The sequence below is a fragment of the Rhipicephalus microplus genome, unplaced genomic scaffold, assembly GCF_043290135.1.
Source record: "Rhipicephalus microplus isolate Deutch F79 unplaced genomic scaffold, USDA_Rmic scaffold_24, whole genome shotgun sequence".
Classification (NCBI taxonomy): domain Eukaryota; kingdom Metazoa; phylum Arthropoda; class Arachnida; order Ixodida; family Ixodidae; genus Rhipicephalus; species Rhipicephalus microplus.
Window position 1 is genome coordinate 9,849,383 of NW_027464597.1, and position 27,880 is coordinate 9,877,262.

At 46.1% G+C, this 27,880-nt stretch overlaps 4 protein-coding genes across 6 annotated transcripts in view; 2 read left to right on the plus strand and 2 right to left on the minus strand.

Moving 5' to 3' along the window:
* LOC119181590 (uncharacterized) overlaps window positions 1–14,199 on the minus strand; it is a 28,019-nt gene extending 13,820 nt beyond the window's left edge. Inside the window, exons 1-4 of one of the 2 annotated variants that reach the window (XM_075884148.1) lie at window positions 14,078–14,199; window positions 10,726–10,997; window positions 9,735–10,007; window positions 1,196–1,294 (exon numbers count right to left, since the gene is read on the minus strand). In XM_075884148.1, coding sequence (XP_075740263.1) covers window positions 1,196–1,294; window positions 9,735–10,007; window positions 10,726–10,997; window positions 14,078–14,099 — 666 coding nt within the window. In that variant the 5' untranslated portion in view covers window positions 14,100–14,199. Of the gene's footprint in view, window positions 1–1,195; window positions 1,295–9,734; window positions 10,008–10,725; window positions 11,001–14,077 lie in introns of both variants that reach the window. The other variant, XM_075884147.1, reaches the window with a different exon arrangement.
* Window positions 14,200–14,427: 228 nt separating this feature from the next.
* Window positions 14,428–19,297, plus strand: LOC142786455 (protein OPI10 homolog). The gene is made up of 4 exons (XM_075884154.1): window positions 14,428–14,583; window positions 14,640–14,769; window positions 17,961–18,068; window positions 18,963–19,297. The coding sequence occupies exons 1-4, from the start codon at window positions 14,548–14,550 to the stop codon at window positions 19,277–19,279; spliced, it is 591 nt and encodes a 196-aa protein (XP_075740269.1). The 5' UTR covers window positions 14,428–14,547; the 3' UTR covers window positions 19,280–19,297.
* Window positions 18,315–27,276, minus strand: LOC142786454 (THAP domain-containing protein 1-like). Of its 2 annotated transcripts, none has more exons than XM_075884152.1 (4): window positions 26,879–27,276; window positions 25,571–25,826; window positions 23,281–23,568; window positions 18,315–19,260 (listed from the first exon to the last, which is right to left on the minus strand). In XM_075884152.1, exons 1-3 carry the CDS (start codon window positions 26,947–26,949, stop codon window positions 23,290–23,292), a joined length of 606 nt encoding a protein of 201 aa, XP_075740267.1. In that variant the 5' UTR covers window positions 26,950–27,276; the 3' UTR covers window positions 18,315–19,260; window positions 23,281–23,289. The 2 variants fall into 2 exon arrangements, with proteins under 2 accessions (XP_075740267.1, XP_075740268.1); XM_075884153.1 differs by having other exon boundaries at window positions 25,628–25,826; window positions 26,879–27,273.
* A 91-nt stretch (window positions 27,277–27,367) lies between these two features.
* Window positions 27,368–27,880, plus strand: part of LOC142786453 (mitochondrial ribosome-associated GTPase 1-like) — a 28,025-nt gene continuing 27,512 nt past the window's right edge. The window contains exon 1 of the mRNA XM_075884151.1: window positions 27,368–27,530. Within this exon, the coding sequence (XP_075740266.1) occupies window positions 27,428–27,530 (103 nt within the window). The 5' untranslated portion in view covers window positions 27,368–27,427. The remainder of the gene's footprint in view (window positions 27,531–27,880) is intronic.

Below are 27,880 nucleotides of genomic sequence, written 5' to 3' on the forward strand. Positions count from 1 at the left end.
TCCAGGTTACGTGCTGAGCTATAATATTTGGCGCACATGTTTTCGAGAGCCTCGACTGTCGATCGGCAGCGTTTTCTGACAATTCTCAGAAAGTGTTGCAGAGCCCCATTAGATGTGGTAATACAGAAATCTAAACCAACAATGGCAGGCACTTTATGAATCTCCAAGAAAGGAGCATGTCGCGAACCACCACTATGCTGAATTCCTGTTCAGCTGTAGTGAAAAACTTAAAAAACAGTCTAAAAAATTGCGCCCGCTGATGTGAACAGCTAAATCATGACACATGGTATGTCATTGCTGAGCATTTACAGAATGAAAAGCACATGTTAGTCTTACTTTAGAAGAGGCCAAAAACCACATTTATAACTAACTATCAATTGACCCCAATATCAGAGTTTATTTCCAGATCACAAATTGATCTCCAGAAAATTTTCCCGAATCCTTCAAGAACTCACGAAGTTACAGGGGTTTGTTGCAGGCTTTAAGCGCTTTCTCTTCTCTCTCGTCCCGATGAGCATGCTGAAAGCTACACGGGTAGGGAACAAAAGGGCAAAAGAAGTTACTTAGTACTTACATCTTGCTGTTGAGCGTGCTTCAGGAAACATTACTGCTTTCTTCGGGTGATTACGGCGCATGCGAGTGTTGCTACTATGTAAAATTAGTGCACCATAGAGCACGGCATGTGGCAGCACCTCTTTGCAAGATGTGCATTTGATACGAACTCCACTCTTGGTATATACGAGCATTTGACCATTAGCAGCAATCTGTTGCATGATAAAAGATATGGTGTACGACTGTCCTTCAAAAAGCCTGTACGTGAACAGGAGCAGTAACTTTAAACTTCGCTTGTGAACACTCCTTGTCGCATATGACAGCAAGGCTTAGATAAGCTGTTCGTGGCAAGTGTATGCTTTCCAAAGTATAAATTTTTTTACCAAGCACAAAGGGCTGTTTAGGATCTCTTCAAAGCAAGGGTAGTCGACAGAAAGTATCCTGCCCTGAATCCAGCATTTCCCATGCTTGATGTAGATGCATCATATGCTGCACAGGAAATCAGTCACTAGTACTAATCTCTTTTCATTACAGCTGTACATACAACAATACTTCAGCCAAATCGTCTCACATACAGACACCAACTGTAAGAAACTGTACTGGCAAGATACATCGACAGCGTCTGATAAGAGATGTGCCTCACCCTTCGATCGAGCGTCCTGGTGCTCAGCAGGGATGAGGCTAACTGGAAGTAACGGTGCAACAATGAGGTTGCACTGCTCAGGCTTTTCATCAACTCCCGCTGAAAGGAAAGCCAGCAGGTTATTCAACAACGACAAACTTAGAGTGCAAGCGCCGCAGACCTGCAGAACAAGAGTGGCTATGTACAAGCAACTATGAGTTCGTTAAATGTTCCACTTGAAACTTACACAGCACAAGAAAATACAGCTATGACTGAAGAAACGGTAACGAACACATGAGCACTTGTTCCTTTTGTCGCCTTTTTTTTTTTTCAGTCCTAGTTTTTTCTATTTGCTTTTGGACTGCTGTATTAGTTGATTTAGAATCATTACCAGCTTGCATAAGTCACAGTTTTATTGAAATTCTACATTAAACACATGAAGCACAAGTTTCTCAACGGTACAAAAGAACAATGTCATGAAGGTAATAGTATGTATGGAATGCAAGAACATTCAAAGCTTTGAAGAACAAGGAAGCAATTTTGTTTAAGTTTGAAAAAAAGAGATCACTGGTGTTTTTTTTTGTTTTTTTTTTGCAAGAGAATGAGACCTAAGCATGCTGCAGTTCACCGAATACGTTTAATGCGCAATTACATAACCTCGTGAGACCATGTGATGCACTCCTGCTTATCGAGGGCAGTCAAGAGACTGACCCGAAAGCACAGCAAGCTCAGGTGTCATTCCAAAACCAGCATGGTGGTGCCTTTACTTCTGAAAAGCGTACTGCAGGACATAGAATTTCCTAAAATTAACTAGAGGAGACTCTGGCATTGTGATCTTTCAGCGACCACAGGAATAATGAGTAGCACACGAATCTGCCTAGTATTCATGCTTGAGGGCTTCAAACACACTTGTGGCTTTGTTTATTGTTGTGTTTCGATTTCGCTTCAAATAAAATAATGAACCATTGCGACTCAATTTGAATTGGTGAGCCTAAAAGCAACTGCTGAACATTTGCCGATTGTCATTTCATGACAAAGAAGCGCCAAGCCACGTGAAGTCAAATGTAGCCGAAAGTACAAGGATTAGTGCCGGCTGAAGAGCTGTGCGTTGCAGCCTGCAATAATCTAGTGTTCCCTCTAGTGTATTCATAGACAACTTTATGTGAGTAGGCTTTTTCACTGCTCAGTGTTGCCAACAAACTTTTAGAAAATACCTCAAGTCATGGTCAAAATTACCCCACTTTACCCTACACAATACCTTTAGCCGAAAAATAGTGCAGTGCAATAATAAGGTACGGACTACCCGTCACTGTAAGTCATGCAAATGTCTGGTGGCGCTGAAGTTGGTAGTGACTTCAGTTGTTTGAAGATATTGTAACGCACTCTTCAATAAACTATTTTAATACGCTAACGTACGCTGGGCGAACTTGTGCCCGAGAATAATAGCACAGCTAGATTGTCTCGAGGATTCCCTTCTGCCTCTTCTTCTACGTTCGTCTTTTTCCCCAACACGGTTCGCGCGCAGCTGGGTTTCACAGGCTCGTGCGTCGCAAATCATCTAAAAGGCACAAGTATTTGCTAGCGTGCGTAATTTGAAGTCACCTTGTGTCATTGCCCCCCTTTCCAGAGTGCATCGTCCCGATGCTTGTGTCAAACTGGTCGCATGGCAGTCATTCACAAACCCTCGTTGGGGATGTCGTTAACGTCAAAGAACGTTGTATCTTCAGCGTTTCATTGCCTGTCGTGATATGGTTTCATCCTGACGACATGCACAGTTTCCGTGCGATGCCGCCGTCGGGATTGAATATCCTGTCCCTCTGGCATAACTTCGTAGTTGAGCGAGCCGACGCGACGGAGCCCTCTGTACGGACCGAAATAGCGGCGAAGCAGTTTTTCTGACAGGCCACGTACTCGTACAGGAATCCACACCCATACTCTGTCTCCTGGTGCGTACTGGACGTCTCTTCTTCGCAGATTGTATCGATGCGTGTCGGTTTTCTGTTGTTGGAGAATGCGGTATCGTGCCAGCTGTCTGGCTTCTTCTGCTCTTAGTATGTAGTCGTGAACGTCATAGTAATTCTCGGGCGTCTCGTCAATAGGTAACATTGCATCTAAAGGTGTCGTTACCGTCCGGCCAAAAACAAGTTGGAATGGCGTCATCCGTGTTGTCTCTTGCATCGCAGTGTTATAGGCGAATGTTGCATAGGGTAATATTTTATCCCAAGTACGGTGTTCTATATCAACGTACATTGACAACATATCAGCCAGCGTTCTGTTCAGCCGTTCCGTAAGACCATTTGCTTGAGGATGATATGCCGTCGTTTTTCTATGACTGGTGTGCGTCAATTTCATGATACATTTCATCAGGTCGGCCGTAAATGCAGTCCCTCGGTCCGTGATCAACGCTTTTGGAGCTCCGTGCCGCAGTACTATGTTGGAGACGAAGAATTCGGCTACTTCAACGGCTGATCCTTTAACAAGAGTAGCTGTCTCGGCATATCTGGTTAAATAGTCGGTGGCAACTATTATCCACCGTTTTCCCGATGACGACGTAGGAAATGGGCCCAGTAAGTCCATTCCCACTTGTGTGAATGGGGCTTCTGGTGGTTCTATCGGTTGAAGGAGACCTGCTGGTTTTAGCGGTGGCGTCTTACGTCTTTGGCAGTCCCGGCAGGTTCTGACATAGTGTCGTACAGAGCTAAGCAACTTCGGCCAGTAGTATTTAGTGCGGATGCGTGCTAACGTTCTGCTTACTCCTAAGTGTCCAGCTGATGGATCGTCGTGGCAAGCCTCCAAAATCTCTGGTCGCAGAGGTGAAGGGACGACAAGCAGGAATGTCGCTGTATTGTTGTCAAAGTTCCTTTTATACAGGATGTTGTTTCGTAGGACAAACGCTGACAAGCCGCGGACAAAAGGTCGTGGAACATCGACAGACTGTCCTTGTAGGTACTTGATCAAGAGGAGTATCTCAGGGTCAGATCGCTGCTGAAGTGCCATGTCTGATGGTGTCACAGCTCCCAAGAAAATAAAATCTTCACCATCCTCGGTGGAAGCAGAAGCAGCAGGTTGAATCGGAGCACGTGACAAGCAGTCCGCATCACTGTGCTTGCGACCTGACTTGTACACAAGCGTGATATCATACTCCTGTAATCGCAAGCTCCATCGTGCAAGCCGTCCACATGGGTCCTTGAGATTAGCCAGCCAGCATAGCGAATGATGGTCGCTTATAGCCCGAAAAGGCCTACCATATAAATATGGTCGAAACTTGCTGATAGCCCATACCACGGCAAGGCATTCTTTCTCGGTCGCTGAGTAGTTCACCTCAGCTTTCGAAAGAGTGCGACTGGCATACGCAATGACTCGTTCTTGTCCGTTTTGCCATTGGATGAGCACGGCCCCAAGACCTAAATTGCTTGCATCTGTGTGAATATCGGTTTCCGCTTCCTCGTCAAAATGCGCCAGAACAGGATGGCTTTGAAGGCACTTTCGTAGTTCATTGAAGGCATCCTCTTGTTCGGCAAGCCATACGAAAGGCATTTCCTCTTTTGTCAGCCGTGTCAGTGGTTCAGCAATTCGTGAAAAATTTTTAACGAACCGTCGATAATAGGCGCAGAGACCTAAAAATCGCCTAACAGCCTTTTTGCCTGTTGGCTTCGGAAATCTTGCTACGGCCTCAGTTTTTGCAGGGTCTGGGCGGACGCCTTCTGCACTGATGACATGGCCGAGAAAAAGGAGCTCACGGAAGCCGAAATGACATTTCTGCGGTTTTATCGTCAAGTCCGCTGATTTGATCGCAGTGAGCACGGCCCGGAGCCTTTCCAAATGTTGCTCAAAGGTAGCAGAGAAAACTACAACATCGTCGAGATAAACCAGACATGACTGCCATTTAAGACCACAGAGCACTGAGTCCATCATCCGTTGGAATGTGGCGGGTGCTGAACAAAGGCCAAAAGGGAGTACCTTGAACTCGTATAAACCGTCAGGTGTCACAAACGCTGTCTTTTCGCGATCTCTTTCGTCAACTTCTATCTGCCAATACCCACTTTTAAGATCCAATGAGGAAAAATACCTGGCATTTCGCAGCCTATCCAGAGTGTCATCAATTCTTGGCAGAGGATAAACATCCCGTTTGGTGACGGCATTCAGCTTCCGGTAATCAACACAGAAACATAGGGTTTGGTCTTTTTTCTTCACAAAAACAACAGGTGACGCCCATGGACTTGATGAAGGCTGGACTACATCGTCTTTGAGCATTTGTTTAACCTGATTACCAATAGCTTCTCTTTCTCTTGGTGACACTCGGTAGGGATGCTGGTGTATTGGCCTCACTGACTCGTCGACAATGATGCGATGTTTGGCGACAAGAGTGCGTCGAACCTTAGATGACAACGAGAAACATTCGGCGAATTCCCTTAAAAGACCCTCTATTTGCTCTTTTTCGCTCGGTAGTAGGCCTGGCTCGATGTCGATGGCTGCAAGGACATACTCCACGTTTTCGAAATCAGAATCATTGGTTTCAAAAGTTCGCAGCTCCGTAACCTGGACGAAATCATTCAGACTGGCGATGACGGTTCCTTTTGCAACATGCTGCACCTCATTTCCAAAGTTTGTGAGTAGAACGTTTGCACATCCGTCACGTAACTTAATAAGGCCTCGTGCCATGCAGATCCCTTTTTGGAGTAGTAAGGCAGTGTTGTTGTCAGCAAATCCTTCGAATTCACTGAATGCTTTGTTGTTTACTGCGACAGATATGCTCGATCTTGGCGGCACCATGACGCCATCATCTGCAATACAAAGGTCATATACGTTTTCTTCCGTTTCAAAGGTAGCAATCGCGTGCCTAGTCGAGAATGAGACGGAAGATTCTCGCAAGTTAATTACAGCGCCATTAGCTCGTAAGAAATCCATGCCGATAATCAAGTCTCTTGAGCATTCCGGCAGCACAATAAAACTGGCGACGTACGTAAAACCCCGTATTCCGATTCTTGCTGTGCATATTCCAGTAGGGTCGATGAGGTGCCCTCCTGCTGTGCGAACTTGTGGTCCCTTCCAAGGAGTCAGCCCTTTCTTTAGTATTTTAGAAAGTCCGCTACTCATCACTGAATAATCTGCGCCGGTATCTACCAGTCCGATGACTTCATAGCCGTCAACGAACACACGTAAATCGGAAGTAACGTCACTATCAAAGCACCGGTTTCTGAATCGGTCGTCGTTGATAGTCAGCACTGGAGGTTTTTCTGCATTAGCGTCGACAGCGGCCTTGCCTCCACAGGTCGCTGACTCTAGTTTTCCCGCCGTGGGCTTGGGGAACGAGACCTTGGGGAGCTTGCTGAAGGTCGGGGGCTAGGCGATCTATACCTCCCTGTTGTCGTTGCCCGAGGTCGGTGTCGTTGGAAGCCACTTGAGGTTTGACGACCTGACAGGTATTCTTCAATTTCGAAGGGACGTTCACCATTTCGTGGTCGAGGTGCATTAACAGGAAAACCACATAGTCCTGCCTGGCGGTAGTGGCACGTTCGGTAGAGATGACCAGGCTCCCCACAGTGGTAACACAGCGGTATCCTGTCGGGGGTGCGCCAGACATCGCTCTTCCTTAGTCTCCTCTCTGGCGTTGGCTGCAGGGTGCTCGGCGGCATCGGGTACTGCATAGGTGTAGCCGCCGCGACGTCCGCACGTCCTGGATGTCCTCATAGTAGCATATCAGCATACGTCATTCTCGTGTTCTGTTGTAGTGGCAGCCCTGGCTGTGCGTTGCTCGAAGGTTCGCGTACCACCTGCCTGACCTCCTCACGGATCACATCGGCCAGAGACGAAAGCATTGGAGTGTTCTGGTCAAGACGCTGCCTCTGCAGCTCTTCTCGCACAACAGACCGCACCAGCTCGCGTAGTGCTTCCATGCCGTTACCGAAGGTTGGTGGCAACATGTCCAAGGAAGTGACGATCGCATCCCGGTTGTATAACCTTGCTCGCTGTTGTAGCGTCCTTTCCATTGTAGTAGCCTCGGAACGAAACTCGGCGACGGTGCGCGGCGGGCTTCGAATTAGTCCGGCAAAGAGTTCTTGCTTCACGCCTTGCATCAGATGGCGCAGCTTCCTGTCTTCGCTCATATTTGAATCCGCTCGGTGGAATAAGCGAGACATGTCTTCCACATACATGGCGACAGTTTCGTTATTGCGCTGATTTCTTGTCTGGAGCGCAGCTTCAGCTCTCTCTTTGCAGTCTGTGTTCGGGAAAGCAGCGAGCAGCTCCCGTCGAAAATCATTCCATGACCGGAAGGTGGCTTCGTGGTTTTCATACCACGTTCGTGCGCTATCTTCCAGTGCGAAGTAAACACTTCCAAGTTTGCGCTCTTCCCCATATCCGTTAGCCTTTGCGACGCGTTCAAAGTGCTCAAGCCAGTCCTCTGCGTCCTCGTAGCTTTCGCCGTGGAAAGGCTTTGGTAGCATTGGCTGGTTTACTACAATGTTGGCTGGAGTGACCTGAGCTGTCATGTCAGTTGCGTACCCGTTCACAGCCGTTGATGTTCCAAGCGAAGTCGATAAAGGTGAAAATTCAGGACCCTCACCACGTAGGCGTCGACTGCAGCGCTGATGAACAGGCGTCAGCTCGTTGGGTCGAAATCGCTGTGGTTCTGGACTGTGCTCCGTCACTCGAGAGGGGCTTGGCATCACACCCAGCACTTCCACCAGATTTGTAACGCACTCTTCAATAAACTATTTTAATACGCTAACGTACGCTGGGCGAACTTGTGCCCGAGAATAATAGCACAGCTAGATTGTCTCGAGGATTCCCTTCTGCCTCTTCTTCTACGTTCGTCTTTTTCCCCAACACGGTTCGCGCGCAGCTGGGTTTCACAGGCTCGTGCGTCGCAAATCATCTAAAAGGCACAAGTATTTGCTAGCGTGCGTAATTTGAAGTCACCTTGTGTCAATATTTTTAAAGAGAGACAACGGAACACCCAAGAAAGCACATGGGAGGAGAAGGCGTTGCAGTACTTGTATGGCAATAGCATCGGCCAACAGTTGAGAAAAAGAACTAGCAGGCCCATTGGTAAATATACGGGTGGCAGTGTAAATTACATGGCAACAAATAGCACGAAGCGAAGAAAATTCAGAGAAGCGGGGAAGATTCATTATATGGCAGTGATGGAAAGAAAACCAGCTCTGATTAACAACCGAAAGGATACGGATGAAATAAGCAAGAATGAATTTTATGATAATTCAAGGGAAAGTGCCTTGCTGTTTGAAGCAAGCTTGGATTGCCTTAGAAAGCATAGTTGTAAAGAAAGCAAAGAAAAATGCACGTGCGCGGAGGAAGGTGAGAAAATGATGGAGCATGTTCCGATTGAATGTGGAGGTATCCACTTCAATATATGTGGGGGTACTAGCCTACGTGACCGCTTGGGCTTTGAGGGGACAAATTCGGAAAGGTAAAAAAGGTCGGTGAAAGAAATGACTAAAAGATGACCGAAGGTGGTGAAAAAATAAGCAAAAAGCAAGAAATAATGGGAAAACTAAGGTAAATTTGTAATAAGTGCAAAACGAGCTGCAAATGTTTTTTTTTTAGAAAAGAAACCTCAATTCAGCTAGACCACATTGGCCAATATGTAATAATAATAATAATAATAATAATAATAATAATAATAATAATAATAATAATAATAATAATAATAACAACAACAACAACAACAACAACAACAACAACAACAACAACAACAACAACAACAACAACAACAACAACAACAACAACAACAACAACAACAACAACAACAATAATAATAATAATAATAATAATAATAATAATAATAATAATAATAATAATAATAATAATAATAATAATAATAATAATAATAATAATACAATCTAGAGCTTGGTGCAGTGCAGGTCACAGTTGTGTTAGAAAAAGGACACCCTTGGTATTCATCCATCTACCCGAACCTTCCAAACAGCCCAAAGTTGGTCATTTTCACACCGATGCAACGCCTGCTTCATAAAACTTTTAGCAACCCTCTTGTAAGATGTGTGCATGGCCATTCATTTTCGCAAGTTTGTATGCAACCACCTTGCTTCTTTTCATACTTGATGGGCAACTAGCCAGTCTCACGTCTTGCGTCCCGCAATGAATTTCTAAAAAGTCTAGTACCACTTTCTAGAGAATAGCTGCTACACTTCATCTTACACAACTGTTACTTGCCGGCATGGGTGATGTAATTTCAAACTGTGTATTACATGTGCACCATTTCACTTCCAGTATGTGACATTCTAAGTTTCAGTCACAAAGCATAGCAGAACGCCGTAGGCACCAATTGTAGAAATTGCATAGTTTGTAAAACCAGAAAACGACACCAGTGGTTTAGTTGAATTACATGTTGAATACTTATCCTTTTAACCACAGTAGTGAGAGATGTTTCTTAAGCTTTTATATGAAACAGTCATTATGTGACAGCCTTTTATTTATGCTTGCCACGTGTGCAGCAAGAGCACACCTTCCAAATATCAGGCGTACCAAACAAACCACAAGTCTATTACCCACTCCATTTAGTTTACTGGATGCTACATACCCCAGGCGTTTGGCAGACCAGCGCTACTCGTGCCAGGGTCAGGTCAGTGAGGGGCAGCAGCAGCCAGAGGTCGGCCAGTGCCTTCATTGGGAACAGTGCGGCCAGGCACACGGGTGCCCCGGCCGAGAGGTCAAAGGTGACCGCATGAAGGGCGGCCCGCTTGTCCGGAAGCAGCAGCAGGCACGACCGCGTACCTCGTCGTTCCAGACCTCCGTGCAACAGCTGCAGTACACTGGCCGCGTGTACGTCGTACTCCTCATCACGCCGTGATGCCTGCACGCAGAAGCGTCAATTACAGAGGCATCAAACCCAAGGGGGAGGGGGGAGGTAATTACAGGCTGCTTTATGTTCTGCACTGCTGGAATGAATTTCGCTAAAGTGAACCATACATACTACAACACTTTGATCATGAAAAGAAGTTAATTAGTAGCTCTTTCAATCATTTAGTTTGGCGTCTAACTGGCCACCCCTCATGCCACCCCCACAGATGGCACCGAAAGAGATGGGGGGGATGAGAGTGTTCATAATTGGAGAAAGGAGAGTTGTTTGTAGTTGTGGAGGGAATGTGGGGGAATGGTGTAGTATTAATTAACAACTGTTGAGGTTTCATGTCCCAAAAGTATTATGATTATCAGGCATGCCTCTGAAAAATCCGGAGGGCTCTGGATATTTTGATCATCTGGTGTTCTTTAATGTGTACTGACACTACACAGTACTACACGGACCTACAGCGTTTGCCTCCATCGAAAGAAAACCGCCATGGCAGGAACTGAACTACCATCCTTTGGGTCAGAAGTCGAGCACTGTAACCACCATACCACCTCAATGAACAAATCGTGGAGCGGATATTTGTTCAAAAATGGGAAGAGAGTATTGAGAAGGAAGTTAGGGGGCATGATTGTTTGCTTATAATTTCAAGCTTGTCCCCGTCTTCGGTTAATAAAGTGTTGCCAACACATCACTGCTCTGATAAAGGGCTACACATTCAGACCTGCTGCGGTGCCTCTCCTCGAGCGAGAAAGCCTTCAGGATTTTCCAGAAACTGGTGGCACTTGAGGAAGTGCGGGCCGCAGTCGGCCGAACACTCGGGGGTGCCAGCACTGGTGACTGCACCGGGGCACTGCATGCGCCACCGGAACACCAGCTGTGGCCCCATCACGTGATCCCAGGACGACAGGTACACACCCAACACACCACATTCGGACGTCATGCGCCCGCACACCCCGCTCGTCGCAGAAGCTGCCGAGGCTGCTGACGCCCCATCTGCTACGATAGAACAGGAAAAAAATTTGTAGAGCTGACAAGAGGATGCCTTCTTGAAATCAGCAGGTCAGACATCAGTGAACGCATTTTCCACTGCAATGTGCACACATATTAAGATCAGAGTTGCTTAAGCTTTCGTTTTGTCATGTTGCTTGACCAGAAAAGTAAGGTGCACCTTGCATGTGCAATGCAACAAATCGGCAGGGTGCACACTCTCTTCGTCATCTTAGGACTGGCTATAAGTACAGTTTGTCCTTGGCGGTGTACTTATGAGAAATGTCAATAGTTTCAGAATGCTTTTCTGTATTACCTAGTAATTTGGCAGAAAATAAGGCCTGTGGTTAGCACAACAACTGAGATCGACCCAATGAATGTGCAATGTAGGCATTTCTTCAATGCCTGGGCATTCTGAAAAAAAAAAATATGCACAGAACAGGCACATGGAAGGAAAGAAGAGAGACTAATTTGCTAATTATGACCTTGCTAATTGATACCATCTAAATTAAGTACATTATAATAAATACATTATGAATTGTCATAAATACAACTCTCATTAGCATTCTTCTAGTTAATTAGGGCCGTGCTATATAAGACCATGCTATGAAGACATTCATAATATGTGTCAGCCACGGGCTCTGCTGTTGGTCCAGCTTTGTATCACTAGTGCCAGCTGCCCATGTTTTTTTCCACACTCATATGACATTAGTGATTTTTCCTCAAAGTCAAGTGTATTATCTTTAGTCTTTTCCTCTTACTGCAACCATCTCGTTATTTCGCAAGCTATTAAGCTCACCTCTCAATCGCTCTTGCTACATTATCGTGGCATTTTGCGTGTCACACCACACAGGTCTTGCACAGCAAGTTTTCTGCCTGTGTACCCGTACTAACACAGTTTCTCCTTTGTTTTCTAGAGTAGCAAAAGACTGGAACCGCCTTAACCACAAAGTTGCGATAATCACCTCCCCAACAAACTTACTGCACAGGATAACAAATGTTTTTCAACATGTGATGCACGGTTCTCTATAGATGCAAATGATATTATGATTTCTTTCAGATATAAAAACACCAATGATCTTTATGAAGGTTCAACACCAAAACGAGTCACTTTGCATTAAAGCTATAAGGTGAAACACATGAGGCAACTTCGCTATGCACACATAACAACACAAAAACTAACCTACAACTGACACAACAAAAGCGAACTCTGCACTACAATGAACATATTTGTGCATGCACAAGAAAAAAAAGGAAGAAGAAGAAGGAGGTAAGTTTATTTACAGAAAGGCAGAGAGGTCGGCCTGAGCGATAGCTCAAGAAAAAAAAAAAGAACACGTCACTAATGCTTATGGCTAAGATGGATTAAACATGATTGTTACATTGAATAAAAAATTTAAAAAAAAGTTTAACAAAAACAACAAAACACCGCACTTGGTAAAGATGCGTGCCAATTTTCTGTTCTATACTGGGTACATTTGCACCCATTGTAAAGTGAGTGGTAATCGAGTTAAAGGCCACAGTGACATGAATCATCTTAAAGGAATGCAGACATGTTGAAATCTAAACTATGGGGACATCTAAGCAATTATTACACTGCGTAAAGGCAAGAACAAGGCTTGTAGCTGAGTTTGGTGATCCGACGTAATGTTGCTCAGCTTGAGGATGGTGTTCTCCAAAGACGTGCAAGGATCGTGTCGTATTGACTTTTTCAAATCCTCGTGTCTTGCATGTTCTTCTCCTTCTTGTGTACAGTTTCCCCTTCTCAAGTAAGGGTAGTAAATTGGACGTAAACTCTGGGTAACCTCTGCATATTTCGCTCACCTTTTCATTTCTCATTGGTAAAGAGCGGTGGCAGTGGCGCAACAACGGGGATCTTTTGCACTGGCCGAAAAACTGCCTCGTTGCAACTGATGACTCCGCCGCTCGCGTTTTTGGGGTTCGTGTTGTTGGAAGCTATCTAATTGACCACTTATATATGTATGGTTTCTGGTCATTCCATTTTCAAACAACCCCGCTCACTATCTCAAATATGACATAATACCTAATTTGTGAGCTGCTTTCTCTGCCTCAGATTTCCGATAAAAGGTAATGGTTTTGCATTAGGAAACTATACTTCATCTAAATTCACATTACGGACTGATAGACTGAGTGAGACATGGGTAATGTGTACGAGTCTTCATAAGTATAAATGTACACCGTTTCATAAAAACTTGACTTGCTGTACTTGTAAACTTTGGGCATGAGTTTGCTGCACCCCGATGATAGCATGCATGCAGGTTTCGCTGACAAAATGCCATGCAGAAACTGATGATAGAGAGGTGCTCGTCAGAAGTGTGTGTATGGTGTACATGTCCACTCAAGTAATTTGCGGATGGTTTACGGTAATTCGAACTAATTTCAAATGCAACGCACGGTAATGTGTAGTACATCACCTTGTTTTAATTCAAGTCTAAAATAAGGACTTCTCTCGACATGCACAATCCAGATGAACGAAAACACATACTGCTCGGTCAAAACCATCGGACAACACCATATCTTATTGTTAGCGCGCCGTTCTTCACACTGAGGGCTTGGTTTCAATCTTGCGAATATTAACGAATACACCCTTTAAATCAACACGGGAAACGTTTGTAACTTCGGCGGCCTTTCATGGCACTGCTGCTCGTCCTTGACATGCAACCTGGATATAGATAGGACGAAGGTCACCGCTATTATCCAGGCCTCTCTCTGTGGCGATTTCTGCAGGCACAAACTACAAATGGTTACGGGCGATGGAAAATTGCTGCAAGGTAATACGGTTAGCACTACGATCCGTATGATTAGATTGAAATGAGTCCACTGTCGATTATCTTGAAAACATAAATTTATGTCTGGCCTCGTATTTCGTTATCCCGTTTCTATCTTCTTCCCGTACGCTTTATTGAGAGCTATTCCGCGTTGTTTCGGCTTTCATAGCCTTTTAATCGGCGGACATCACCAAGACCACACAACGTTGACTAACGTTGTTGTGATATCGGGTCTGCGCAATTAACGATGCCGCACGATAGCCACGTTTTAACACGTAATACGGATCTCTGCTTTACCTTTCGCTTCCACCCGCAACATGGCAGCAGCGTTTCATCGATAAACGGGCATCCACTGCATGATCCACTGCGCTTCTTCGAACGGTCGGCGCCTTTCCATTCCCAAACACGAAACAAGAAACAGCTGATTGAAAGTTGATGATGATGATGTATGACATACACGCACAAAACCAGAAACCCCGCTGGTATCGTGCATGTGATGCGAGTGGGCCGTTTTGCGCTCTTTTAAACGTGAAAATCAGCAATCGATTACCTAGTGCTTGATTTAACCAAACGTGCTTACAACTTACGGATTGTAGTTGTAGCTTTTTTTTTTTGCTGTAAGAGGTAGCTGACCCCCTCATCATCATCATCAGCGCCGCACGTAAACCGGTGTTTATGGGCGAAGCGTGGTTTCAGAAGCACGCACGCTCCCGTTTTGTTGCGGCTCATCTGCGACTGCTTGCACGGTGCGCTGTCTCGGCAGCAACATGAGCATATTCGGGGCCATCGTAACGGGACGCCTGGTAGGCGAGCCGAGGCTTCTCGAGACCTTGTGCGCTAACGGTCGTTTCCTATGCAGGTGCAGACGGACTTTCAGACCGTCGACCAGACCAAGTTCCTCATCAACATACCCGATCCGGACAGTATCAACCACATAGTGGTCTTCCTCACCGGCACCCAACCCTTTCCCGACGGCTTCGGTGGCTCAGGTATGCGGGAAGAAGAAATGATTAAAAAAAGAAAAAAAATCTAGAGCGCGACGAGAGATGACGCGTGGGCGTAGTTGTCAAGTGAGCGTCACCGTTACGGTCAGCCGTTTTGGTTAACGTATGCAATGGGGCTCTTCCATTTTCCACTTCTGGCTACCCGCGGGCTGCCAGAGCCAGCCAAAGCGCGCTCGTTTTTCTCGGTCTGCTCCGTCCCCCCCAGCGGCGCACTTAATGATGTGCCACAACAACGCCACACTCTTCGTAGATGCGCTCACGTCACGACAGGCTCGCGCAGTTCTGTATATATGATGCAGGAGATGTGAATCGATATGTTACGTGAGCTAGGCAGCACCTCAGGATGATGGGAAAATTGAACATGCTCTAAAGAATAGAAAGAAGAGTCAAAACGACGAAGACAAAACTTGGGATAGGCAAAAACCAAATGTATGCATTAAGAAATTAGGAAGGCAAAGTAACCACCAATATAAATAGGATGAAGTAGCGGACGAGTTTCACAGAGATCTGTAAAGTAGCCGGGACAGCCACGACTACAATGTAAAAACTAGCAGTGCCCCATATGACATCCCACCAGTAATGACAGAAGTAGTCAGGAAAGCTTTGGAGGGCATGCACAGAGGCAAAGCTGCTGGTGAGGATGAGGTAACATCAGATCTGTGGATAGGTGGAGGACAGATTGTGTTAGAAAAACCATTCACACCTTGTTTACAAGATTGCTAACATCATCTTAATCCACAAGGACTTGAAGAATTGCAGGTCGATCAGCTTGCTCTCCATAGTATACAAGCTGTTTACAAAGGTAATTGTTAACAAAATTAAGGCAAGATTAGAATTAAATCAACCAAAGGACCAAGCAGGATTGCTTACAGCCTACTCAACAATTGACCACGTTCATACTATATATCAGGTTATAGAAAAATGCTCAGAATACGCCTAACCACTATACAAAGCCTTCATAAATTGTGAGAAGGCATTTGATTCAGTAGAGATATCAGCAGTCATGCGGACACTGCGAAATCGGGGCGTCGATGAAGCATATATAAACATCCTGGAAGAAATCTATGCCAGATCAATCACCACTATAGTGCTCCCTAAAGAAAACGATAGAATACCAATAAAGAAGAGTGTAAGACAAGGGGATACGATCTCTCCAATGCCATTTACTGCGTGCTTACAGCAGGTGTTTGGAGGCCTAGAATGGAAACAGTGAGGCATAAGAGTTAATGGAGAGTACCTTAATAACCTGCACTTCGCCGATGACCTTACATTGCTGAGCAACTCAGGCCGAATCGCGATTAATGATTACTGAATTAGAGAATGAGAGAAGAAAGGTAGGTCTTAAAATTAATCTGCCGGAAGCAAAAGTACCAACAACCTCTGAAGAAAATGGCGCTTCAATACAGGTAGCACTTGAAGTCGTTAAAGATTACGTCTACTCAGGACAGGTAGTAACTGCAGAGCAAACCACGAAATCGAAGTAACTTGATTGAAGAATAAGAATGGAGTGGAGCAGATTTATCAAGCATTCTAAAATCATTAATGGTAAATCGCCACTATCTCTCAAGAAAAAGGTATATAACAGCTGCATCTTGTCGGAACTCACCTATGGAGCAGAAACCTGGAGGATTACAAAAAGTGTTCAACTTAAGTTTAGGACCACGCAGCAAGCGATGGAAAGGAAAATGATAGTTGTAACCCTAAGGGAAAAGAAGAGAGCAGAGTGTATAAGCGAGCAAATGGTTGTTGAAGACATCATAGTCGAAATCAAGAAGAAATGGTCATGGGCAGGGCACATAGCGCGAAGGCAAGATAACCGCTGGTCATTAAAGGGGCCCTGAAACACTTTTTCAAGAAACCATGGAATGAACTCTCTGAAAGAGCTTATTGCCTCATGAATTAAACAATGCAAGAAATTTAAGAATCCGTCCAGTGCGAGTGGAGTTACAAAGATTCGTCGCATGCTGCGATTGCACTCTCTCTTCGCTTGTCCCGACGAAAGCGCTGGAAGCTAAGCAGGGAGGGATGGTATACGCAAAGAAAAACATCACGCAAGCTTCGTGACCTTTAGCACTTTTTCTCTTTTTTTCTTCGAATGGGCGGCTTTTTCAGTGTGATCGTGCGTGCACACGTGGACAAGTTGCGGCCTCCTGCGGCAATCTCTGTAACGACAGAGCGCGCCATGTTCAAATCAGCCAATGGCTGATAGATGGTCTTACTACGAGTGATGTTTGGGCTTATTCCATGATTTGTTGAGAGAAGAGAAAGCAATATTTAGCTGACTAATAATTTATTCTGAATTCCAAGTTGTGTGGTGCGCTATTATATTAGGCTCGCATGCTGTCGGGAGCTTCTACTATCGATCGGCAGCGCTTTCTGACTATGCTCAAAAAGTGTTGTAGGGCCCCTTTAAGGATCACAGATTTGATTCCAAGAGAAGACAAGCAGGTGATGGGGGCACAGAAAGTTCGGTTGGCAGATGAGATTAGGAAGTTTGCGGATATAAAGTGATAGCAGCAAGCACAGGACCGAGTTGACTGGCGGAATATGGGAGGGGCCTTTGTTTTGCAGTGGACGTAGTCAGGCTGCTGATGATGATGTTTAATACTCACAGATTCAAACACATCGTTTTTTTTTTTAGTATGACTGCCGCGTGCAATTGCTCGATAACCACATCTTGTCGCGATGAATCTGGTCTGTAAAAATAATGTTGGCTCTGATGTACGCATTAGTGAAAATTACACCTACATAACCCGAACTGAGGATGCTGGAAATGAAAGTGCCTTACTTAGCCCTAAACTGTCCTGTTTCAATCCACGAATTCTGCACCTCCTTTCCTCTGTGCTTCTTTGGAAGCCTTGTGATTTGTAGTAAATGAATAACTGCTCCCTTGTACAATGTGTACATCTATCGGATAAAGAAAACGAAGAACAGACCCGGCTGGTGCTGGTAAGTAAATACAGCTACCACATTTGCAAATACTACACACAGCACACTTCACATTCAGTGGCTCATTCTGTGACTGTGTCTGCTCTTTGCCTCGTCTTTTGTGCTGTTGAAATGTGAATTCCAACCAACAGGCTCCAAATTATTCTGTTGCTGCGTATGTAGTGTAGTCTCTGTTGTCTCCACATTTTGCATAAGAATGCCCGCTTGGCTGTTCCCTCTTTCGACAGTATACTTCTGCTACCCCAGCCCGGACGCTGTGGGAAACTGGCAGCTTCTCGGATTCATCTCCAACGCAAAGCCGAGCGCCATATTCCGTATCTCCAAGCACAGAAAAGGTGACTCCCTTTGCTTCACGTGCACTGTCGCAGCACTTTTTTTTGCTCAACTGGGAGTTTATTAGGGTGCAGATTTTAAATGCACTTAGTGTGTCGGCATGCCTTTTCCATTATAACCAAGAGAACAAACACAGAAAAGGATGAAAGAAAATGCGGAGAGGATGGCAAAAGGGTGACAAAATAAAGCAGTTGCCACACGAGACTATTAGATGGCACCACAGTATTTGCAATATGCACCTAAGACAGTTTATCATTAACCACCCACTTACTTTTATTAAAACACTGGATAGGCACACATACCGCACTGGTTTGCGTCTGGAATGTCGTTCTTAAAACGACGATGTCTAGATTACTTGTCGTACAAGCTATCAACGTCGATTGCTATCGTCCAATTGTATTGGTCATTTAGTAAGCACTGTGCCAGAAGAGATGCAAATAATGGACTGTAATGCACTGAAAGATTTGCTATTGCTGAATGCACAACACCACAACAACAAAGTCTTTCAGAAGTAGCTTTACTGTATATTTAATAGCACCCTCCGTAGCATGTGTGCAGAAGCATAATCTGTGTCTGCTGTGTCTACACATTCAGAACATACAAAGTTTCTGGTGTAATGGTGAAACACTCGACACCAAACCAAGACAGTCGGCGTTCTGCGAGTGGCACTGTAACCCCACAGCAGTTATAGCACATGCAGCAATGGAGGACTCGTCACAATGTCGAAAGACCATCAGCACAATTCGCATCCAGAAGATGTGTGCAAGCTAACGAAATTTAAATGTTTGCAAAGACGGGGGGGGAGCGGGAAGGGTCACAGTGAGGCACATCCCTTCCTGCTTGTTGCGCATGTTGTCGAGCGAGCACCGAGTTGAACAATGCATGTCGTTGTGCAGAATGTTCGGAGATGCACGCGTTCTCGGCGCACGGTTTCAGCAGTGTGGCCCAGCTGGGTATCTCGGTCGAGCCGTTGGCCCAGATCCAGTTCCAGGCATCCTCTCCGGCGGATGCGACGGCCGTCGACTCGCACACCGAATTCTGCACCAAGATGGCGGAGAGCCTATTCAACCACCTGGCCTCGTACGGTGGGTCCGTTGCGGTGCCCACGCATCCGGGCGAGAGCTTCTTTCCCATGCGGGCGCTGGAGCAGTGGTACAGCAACTTCCGGCGCAGACTCGAGCAGAACCCCAATTTCTGGAAGGGCACGCAATAAAAAGAACACGTTTTTGTATTTCTTTTGTTATGTAAAAAAAAAAAAAAACGTCTTTTCATCAATAATTTCAATCTCGGCAGGAAATCCTGCTTAAGTTCACATGTAATGTACTTGTACAAGACACTTTGCTGTGTTTTCCAATACAGCTGCTTTCCGTATGAAACTACGAGAACGTCTCAATACGTAATAGGCACTTTCAGAATATGGTCCTCAGAGGAAGCATTCCTTGGGTGTGATACACTATTTCTGTCACTTAACATGGGTAACCAAGCGGATAGCATGATTGATTGATTGATTTATGGTGTTTAACATCCCATAACGACCATTTGATTATGAGTGACGCCGTAGTGGAAGGCTCTGGAAATTTCGACCACATGGGGTTCCTTAACGTGCACCCAAATCTGAACACACAAGCCTACATAACCGAATAGCATATAATGCATGCACAAACGTTATTGCAAAGCATTGCGTACTCTATTCTAAAGCTGCCCAGTATTTTTAACTTTCCACATGCTACAAAGTATAATGTTTCAGTCACAAATGCAATGCTCTGGAAAAGTAACCACAATGTGATTACGAGAGACGCCGTAGTGGAGGGCTTTAGAGATTTCAAATAACTGGGGTTATTTAATGTGCACCTGAATCTAAATACAGTTGACCCTCAGTAAATGGAAATCTGCTAAATGAAACTGCTGTATCTAACATGATTGGTTTCATTCATGCATTCTGCACCCCTGGTCATCTCTCTGTAAATATTTTACTGTCCCTTCAGGTTCTGTTTAATAAGAGTCTACTGTACATGGGCCTAAAGCTATCTCGCCTCCATCGAAAATGAGGGTGTCGTGGGCGGGATTCAATCTTGTGACCTCCAGTTTAACAGTCTAGCACTATTTGTAGCCACTAGATATATTATGGTAGGTAGTTGGTGCAAACGAGTTTAGACTGAATTCAGAGCGATTGACAACATGACCTCACAATGAAAGAAACTAAATTATTCAATACTCATATTTTTTAACATTGTATTGCACAACTACTAAAGGCACTCATGAAACTTGATAGCCATTTTACTGTTTGCCGATGCAGCTGCTTTCCTTATGAACCTACAATTGTGCCGCATTAAATATCATTTGCACTTTCGATATGCTAGAACGTATCATGCTTTCGTCACAAATGCAAGTAATACGCTGTTGCCTTAGATCGTACATATATCCCACTCCACTTAAAAAAAAAAAAAAAAGGAAATGCTCATGCCTGCAAAGCCTTTTGTGCGTCATTACATTTGCTGCTCACTGACCCTCAATAGGCAGATGCAGCTTGTCATCTTTTGGGCATATCCAAAATGCAGTACTGATTTCCTTGTTCGAATACCAAGTTCCCCATTTATTCAATAAGGGTAGTTGGATCTGACGATGCTATATGGTTGTGATGAGTGAAGAAAACGATGACAACGACGGAAGTGGGGGGCAAGGCGCGTGAAATTTCGAGCCAACTGTGAGCGTGAGGTCAGCCAATCAGCTGATGACCTGTGGTGGCCCATAGAGGTGGCGTGCCACGATTGGGCCACGAGTGACCATTACGTGGTGGTAAGCTTTGTGGCTGGGGACGAGCCGAAGCAGCAGCAGACGGAAGACAGCGGGCCGAAGCGTCGGACGCAGGCGATCCAGGTTCCGGCCGGGGAACGCGGCTCCACGCTACTGCCGTCCAACTACCAGCTGGGGTGGCGTTGCCGGCACGAGTACTGAATCTCGGGGCGCGGCCTGGTTTGCTGTTCTTTTCCTTGCCGAGGACATCGTGGATCTCGGCGAGGCATCTCCACGGTCAGCCGTTCGGCACAGCGATGAACGTGGCCTAGCTAATGGTCACAGTTGCGCCGAGCGTCTTGGCGCACGCTCTTCGCTGGACGGGCTGGCCATTCCCCGCATGGAGTATCGCGTCTCCGATGCGGGTTGACTGCTTCGTAGTCACACCCATGCCATCAAGCGCCGGCGTCACCAGAGCGTCGCACATTGGCAAGTGAGCGCATTCCATAGCGCTTTTCTACCGCCTCCTGCCCTGCACCTCATCGGCGTCTGTCGTACCGCCGACCTGACCCTCAGGTTTTCGAACGCTCTTTTTCGAACTCTAATTGGTCATTTTTAATCAAGATTAGTTCTCTCTGTTGCATTCTATGTCCCTTGTTTTCTATGTTTAGTTTCCGTGTTCTGTCATAAACGTTATGTGTGTTGTTACCACGTCATCTCAAAGTCCATTTCTCCTTGCACGACACGCAAAACAAGCGTTGACGAACCTTGGCACCGATAAAGAATATTTTTCATTACAATGGTGCTTTATCGAGCAAGGGCCACCGATGGCCAAAGAGTGCCAGTACATGATGTGGCATGTGAACCACATTAAGTGGCTGTATGGGGACTTTCAGTGCGCTAAACTTGAAGAAGGATCTGGCTGCGTGCATTCTGATTGCTCACGGAACCAAGTTTGATCACGCAAGAGAACAGTCGTCAGCTGGCACATCTACAAAGACGCCAAATATAAACAGTTTGGGAGCTACAGATGTTTCTACAGCTTTTCTGTTATACAAGTTTGTGCAGCGTCTGTTCTTGTTTTCCACCGCTTCTCTTGATGTCGTCTGCCTTTTCTGTGTTGAGGTTCATATGCTTGAACACATATGGCATCACCTGTGTGTGCTACTTCGTCGTTACGACATCTCACCCCAAGGGCTAACGTTAAGGCAGTGAATTATCACCACTGTAATACGCAAACAGATCAGACAAAATCTGTGGTCACTTAGGTGAGAAATGCTCTGCATTTCGACAGAATCGAACCTTGTACACATGAAAACCAGGGGAGCTATTCGAAATGTGTCCATTCGATGGGCCGTTCATTTTGGGCACTGCTGATTGGCTTGAGCTCGGTGAGCAGTGTGCCCCCTGTTTCCAGTTCTTCCGCGTGACAATACCAAGCTTTTACAGCTATTGACACAAATGAAAGGGATCCAAATGCACTTTTACAAAATGGGTGCAGCCTCTGATCCAAGATCTGCTTTTGACTGCATGAATATCGGAGGCCATATCTGAACTCCGATTCAGTGATCATGTTAGCTTTTGAATTAGGCTTAGTGCAGCCACCTGTCTAACACAATTGTGAAGGTCGGTATGCTATCTTGCATCATCCTCAAACATCTCAGACATGCTCCTATGCAAGGACGAAGTTTGTCAGCATGTTCTATTCAGCTGTATTCACAGGATGAACGTGGTCGCGGATGAATCAGTCACATGGCATGCGACGCGATTCCGGTCCCTCTGTAGCCTGCAATCACACGACAGGGAAGAATCCACGCTGCAAGCGAAGATTTCGGCATATCTCCCTGGCAAGCCCAACTGTGATTTGTTCCACCGTCATTTCAGGAATTGCCTAGCGCAGACCGAAGCGAGGGTGTGGAAATGGCCGACTTATGGCGGCATGGTACACAATCCGCAGGTACACGATGCAATTTTACCCGTCGTGTCAATACAGCTTTACTGCACATTTCGTCACTTTGTTCTTGCGCTGGGAGTGTGGGTGGATTCAGTCTGTCAACTTCTTAAAGAGCGCAATGACGTCACAGCTTGCCGTTTTCTCGGGTTACCGAATGGGCTTTGTCGAAATAGACATGCATATTTAAGCAAACGAACACAATATAACGAAAACGCTTCGATTTGAGCCATTTAAATGTCTGTTGCACCGTGAGTGGGTAGAGAGAGAGCCCACTTCTTTGTGCGCATCTCAATGGCAGTTTCAAAATTTAAATGCACTGCAGTAGCATTGCGTAGTAGAGAACACGCTCAAGCTTCTCCGGGACCTGCGTACCACCTGCGATGTATCATGCGTACAAGTAGGTTGCCGTTATCAAGCCGCCAGATGAATGGCGTAGTGTAGAGTTGTCCAACATGGCATGCTGCAGAGTAAGGGTCATTGTTTTTTAGATAGACACACCGAGAACATCTCCGCAGATGCTCGCTTACCCGTGCAGCCTACATCTCCATGATGGTCTGGTTGAGCAGGGAGTAGACCATGTCGTTGAGCATGGACACGCGCTCCTCCAGCCGGCGTACTCGTTGCCTGGCCAGCTTGAGCTTCTTGCGAAGCGTATCTCCTTCCTCGGGAAGGCGCACTCTACGCGGTGTGGTGGCCTCCGTGGTCTTCGGTACGGTGGACAGGGGGGTGCCATAGCAGTGATCCAGAAATTCGCTGCTTTCGCGGGGCTTGGCTAGTTCGCCTGAACTGTCCATCAACACCATCTCCACAACGTCCTGGAATGCACGGCACAAAGGGCATGTCAGCTTCTCCAAACGTCGTAGCAGTCCACAAATCGTTCCATTTTATCAGCTATGCCAAGAAATAGCGATATAATTTGAGTTATTTGCAACTCTAAACTTTAATAAATGCAGCAGACCAAAGAAAGTGCTTGAGAGATCATCTTGCTACATACGTTGGCGTAACACAAGTTAAATGAATGAAAAAAAGAGCAAAGCCTTTTTTTATATTTGGCGCACATTGGAGTCTGACGCATGTATATACATATTGTACATGCCTGAAGTATATGTAGCTAACAATGGATTAATTAATCAACTTCGCACTGAATTCACAACCACGCAGAGGAAAAAAACATAGCACGGGCGCTCACTTACAACTGTTTATTTCTTGAGAAAACAGGCTATTATAAACCCACTTCTCGTTAACACAAGCTTGACGAGAAGTGGGTCGTAGTGCTCAAATCAGTCAACCGCCATGGACGTGGGTGTATGATGCAGGAATTAGGGTATATGACATCATTAGTAGGAAGAGGGAGCAACTTTTAGCTAACTGTTAGAATTCACTGTAAATTCCAAGCCACGCTACAATGTTTGGCACACGTGCTCTTGAGAACCTTGACTACCGATCGGCACGTTTTTCTGAACATACTCAAAAAGTGTTGCAGAGTCCCTCTAATAGTGTTGCAAAAAGTGTTGCAGAGTCCCTTTAAAGGACATGTGACCTATGCCAACGTCGTAAGACACCATCGCTGCTACCCGCTGGCCATCTTCAACCAATTGACATACCCGCGGAACCATTTTACCGTGTTGGGTTAGACCTGCTTGGTCCTTTTCCCACATCAACATTGGGAAACAAATGGATAGCCGTTATCACAGACTACGCTACACGCTACGCTATTACGCGAGCTCTACCGACCAGCTGTGCAACCGACGTCGCTGACTTCTTGTTACGGGACGTTATATTGATTCACGGTGCGCCGAGACAGCTTCTCACAGACCGTGGCCGTACATTTTTATCCCAAGTCATCGCCGACATTCTGCGTTCTTGTTCGACGCAACACACACTGACAACCGCTTACCACCCTCAAACAAACGGCCTTACGGAACGATTTAACCGCACTTTAACAAATATGCTCGCTATGTACGTGTCGCCCGACCACCGAGACTGGGACCTTGCCTTACCCTACGCAACTTTCGCGTATAATTCATCCCGTCACGACACAGCGGGCTTTTCGCCGTTCTACTTATTGTACGGAAGAGAGCCGACTTTACCACTGGACACAGTCATCTCAGCTCACACCTCGTCCACCAGCGAGTATGCCCGCGACGCGATTGCGCGAGCCGATCATGCCCGTCAGCTCGCTCGCGCTCGGCTGATGGCGTCGCAAACCAACCAATGCCGTCGGTACGATGCGGAACATAGAGACGTACATTTCGCTCCCGGTACCCTCGTTTTACTCTGGTCCCCTCATCGTCGGCTGGGCCTATCTGAAAAACTTCTGTCTCATTACACGGGACCCTATCGTATATTGCGTCAAGTAACACCTGTCACCTACGAGATCAGCCCCATCTGCCCATCATCATCTACTATGCGGCCCAGTGATATCGTACACGTCTCGCGGATCAAGCCCTACAATAATGCGTCAGATAACGACCTTTAAAGCACCGGGACGGTGCCTCCGCCGCCGGGGGTCATGCTACGTGCCAGTGCATGGAGCTGAAGAAGACGAAGCAGATAGAGTGGCACGAGCTAATCTGTGTGGCTGGCGCTGCTCGCCTAACCGTCTGTAAATACATCGGTGACTACCCCTCTGAGTCAGTCTCCTTCACGTAACAATATCATGTTAGCCACCATACACACAACCCCTCAAGTAATGCCTCAACAAGAAATCTCTTAGGAAACCAGCGAATGACATTATAGAATTTGAATAGAAAGATAAATTTATGGGAACGCCTGTGTAAAAATGACAAAATTACATTGTGATTCCAATATCCTTACAAAGATTTTGGAATTGCAGTGAAGCAAATTTGAAGGCCGGTGTGCGTATGCCACTACCTTCTGCCTGTCGTCCGGGTAGGCGAAGATAGTTGGCAAGGCATCAGGTCGCAGACTGACAGTGTTGCCCGTGCGCACAAAGCAATGCTCCAAGAAGTGGTCCGAGCAAAGCGCCGAGTCTGCCGTCGGTTCCCAAGGTTCCGGCAGGTTCACATTGTACACCCACGCCTTCAAGAGCAGCGGAGAGTCCAGTGGAAACCTGCACGCACGATGGCATAACCTTTTACAGCAGTCGGTCAACTTTGCTGTAATTGGCAGTGAAATTGACGTCTTGATTTCAAAAGAAGCCAGACCACTACACCTGATGGCTGCCTGAGTTCACAACAGGATGCGCGGCTCTGCATCAGTTATTGAATATAAGCTTCCTCATGCCCAGTAACTTGGAAGCAAACAAATAAAACAAGACATTGATATTCTTGACAGAAGTTCTAGAAATGCTCTAGGAGCAAGAAATGCACTGAAAGAAAAAATTATGAACATCAACAAAAGGGAAGTCACTTGGCCACCTCTAGCAAAGACCGGAAACGACGGTGAAGGATCTAGAAATTATTCACCACTGACAGCTGGTTTTGTAGGTCGAACTTATGTTGCATGTTTGTCAGCTTAAACAACACACCGTGTGCGAGAAGCCAGGCACGACAGAGTCTGCGACAACACAAACGTATGCTCTGATCAATGTCACTCAGCTGGTGTTCCTTTGAATCCATAATAAGAAAATAGATTACACAGCCGACTGAAGGAATAATATTTTTTGAGGATTCTCGCTCTCAAAGCTCAATATGATTAATAAGGGACGCCGTTGCGGAGGGTTTTGAAAATTTTTACCACCTGGGGTTCCTCTAACGGGCACCGACATCGCAAGTGCACGGGCATCCAAACTTTCACCTCCGTTGGAATGCGGCCGCCGCGCGACCAGGTGAGAATTAGTAACTGGGAAGCCAGCTGGCTGCAACTGGAATTAAGTGGGATCCGATTTCAACGCAACTGGCCACCGACTGGTGCCATAACCAGCCGACAGTGCGACGCGGTTGATTGCGGATCTCACGGCCTTTTTGTTCTATCGACAGATAAACCAGGTCGTTCCAAAATGTGTCTCCACCGGCTATCTAAAAGTAAAGCACATAACGATGGCGTTCCTAAAGCGTTGCAGCAAAGCGAAAACTTCGAAATGCGCGCTGCTCTTCGGCAGGTCATGACTGCGGAAAACTTGACTTCCGCTTTGGACGGCGTGGCGCGCACGGATGTCCTTACTTGTGGAAAGTTGTGCTGGGGGGACAGTCGTCGCTGTTGTTATCGCAGTTCCACGCTTCGCAGACCGGCATCTTTCCGTCGCCGAACTACGCCTTCTCGACGTTCTAACCAACTCTTTCACCAGACACTCGCGTTGCTAACCCGCAGATCGCGGCATGCATACAACTTCGGTGAGAGGCTGTCCGGCGCAACGCTTGCATAGGTGCCCACATACGGGCACGTCCGATCTTCGAGCGACGATCAACCTAGCAGGTTCGAAACGCGAAAATCAAGTTATGCTGTTCTTACAACGATTGTATGTCGCTTCTTACAAAGATTTTATTGCGCCATAGAATAACTTGCACTGCGCAGAACAACACTAGGCCACCCTAACAACACGCAAGATGACGCGTCGGTAGTTACCTATCATCATCAGTTTTGTTGTTGAAAAGAGTCAGTTCAGAGCCATTGAAAGCTTGGTTCTTGGCCATCTGCATCCATAATAGTAGTCCGTACTACAGCCACTGTATCCGTACGCACATGGCTTCATGCTGCTTTAGTTGATGAAAGATGAGCAGCTCGTCCTTTCAAGCTGCGACGACCGCTTTCCGCAAGGCTTTCGACGTAGCGCCAAAGAACATAGCGAAATGGTTTCCTACGCACATGTATACAGGTGCGTGTATGTTCCGCATACCGGAACGTTCGTCCGTCCGTGGGGACCGAGGAAACCGCAATTCGCGCGCTGTGATATCAAAGTTTCGGAACCATAGGGAAAGAACATGGCCTCACTTGGCAATGCTAAAAAAGCGCAGTCACGAGGTGCGCTTACTACATGAAGAAGGAGCGCAGAACCAGCGATGTTGTGCTAAACTCCGATGAGACCTATTTCAAAACACATCGCACACAGCCTAAGATCAATCGTTCTGGAATGTTTTTTCTTTTTTTGAAGTTTGGTGTGCAAGAAGTTCACAGGTTAAGCTAAGGGTGATTCACGGCATAAATTTAAGCTGCCTCGTTCATGAA

Excerpts from the sequence above, each read along its gene's own strand:
- LOC142786455 (XM_075884154.1), top strand. The coding sequence starts at position 14,548 with ATGAGCATATTCGGGGCCATCGTAACGGGACGCCTG. Across the intron at positions 14,770-17,960 it reads CGACGGCTTCGGTGGCTCAG|TATACTTCTGCTACCCCAGC; the intron begins GTATGCGGGAAG and ends CTCTTTCGACAG. Across the intron at positions 18,069-18,962 it reads TATCTCCAAGCACAGAAAAG|AATGTTCGGAGATGCACGCG; the intron begins GTGACTCCCTTT and ends GTCGTTGTGCAG.
- LOC142786454 (XM_075884152.1), bottom strand. The coding sequence starts at position 26,949 with ATGCCGGTCTGCGAAGCGTGGAACTGCGATAACAACAGCGACGACTGT. Across the intron at positions 25,827-26,878 it reads CCCAGCACAACTTTCCACAA|GTTTCCACTGGACTCTCCGC; the intron begins GTAAGGACATCC and ends TCGTGCGTGCAG. Across the intron at positions 23,569-25,570 it reads ACTGCAATTCCAAAATCTTT|GACGTTGTGGAGATGGTGTT; the intron begins GTAAGGATATTG and ends CGTGCATTCCAG.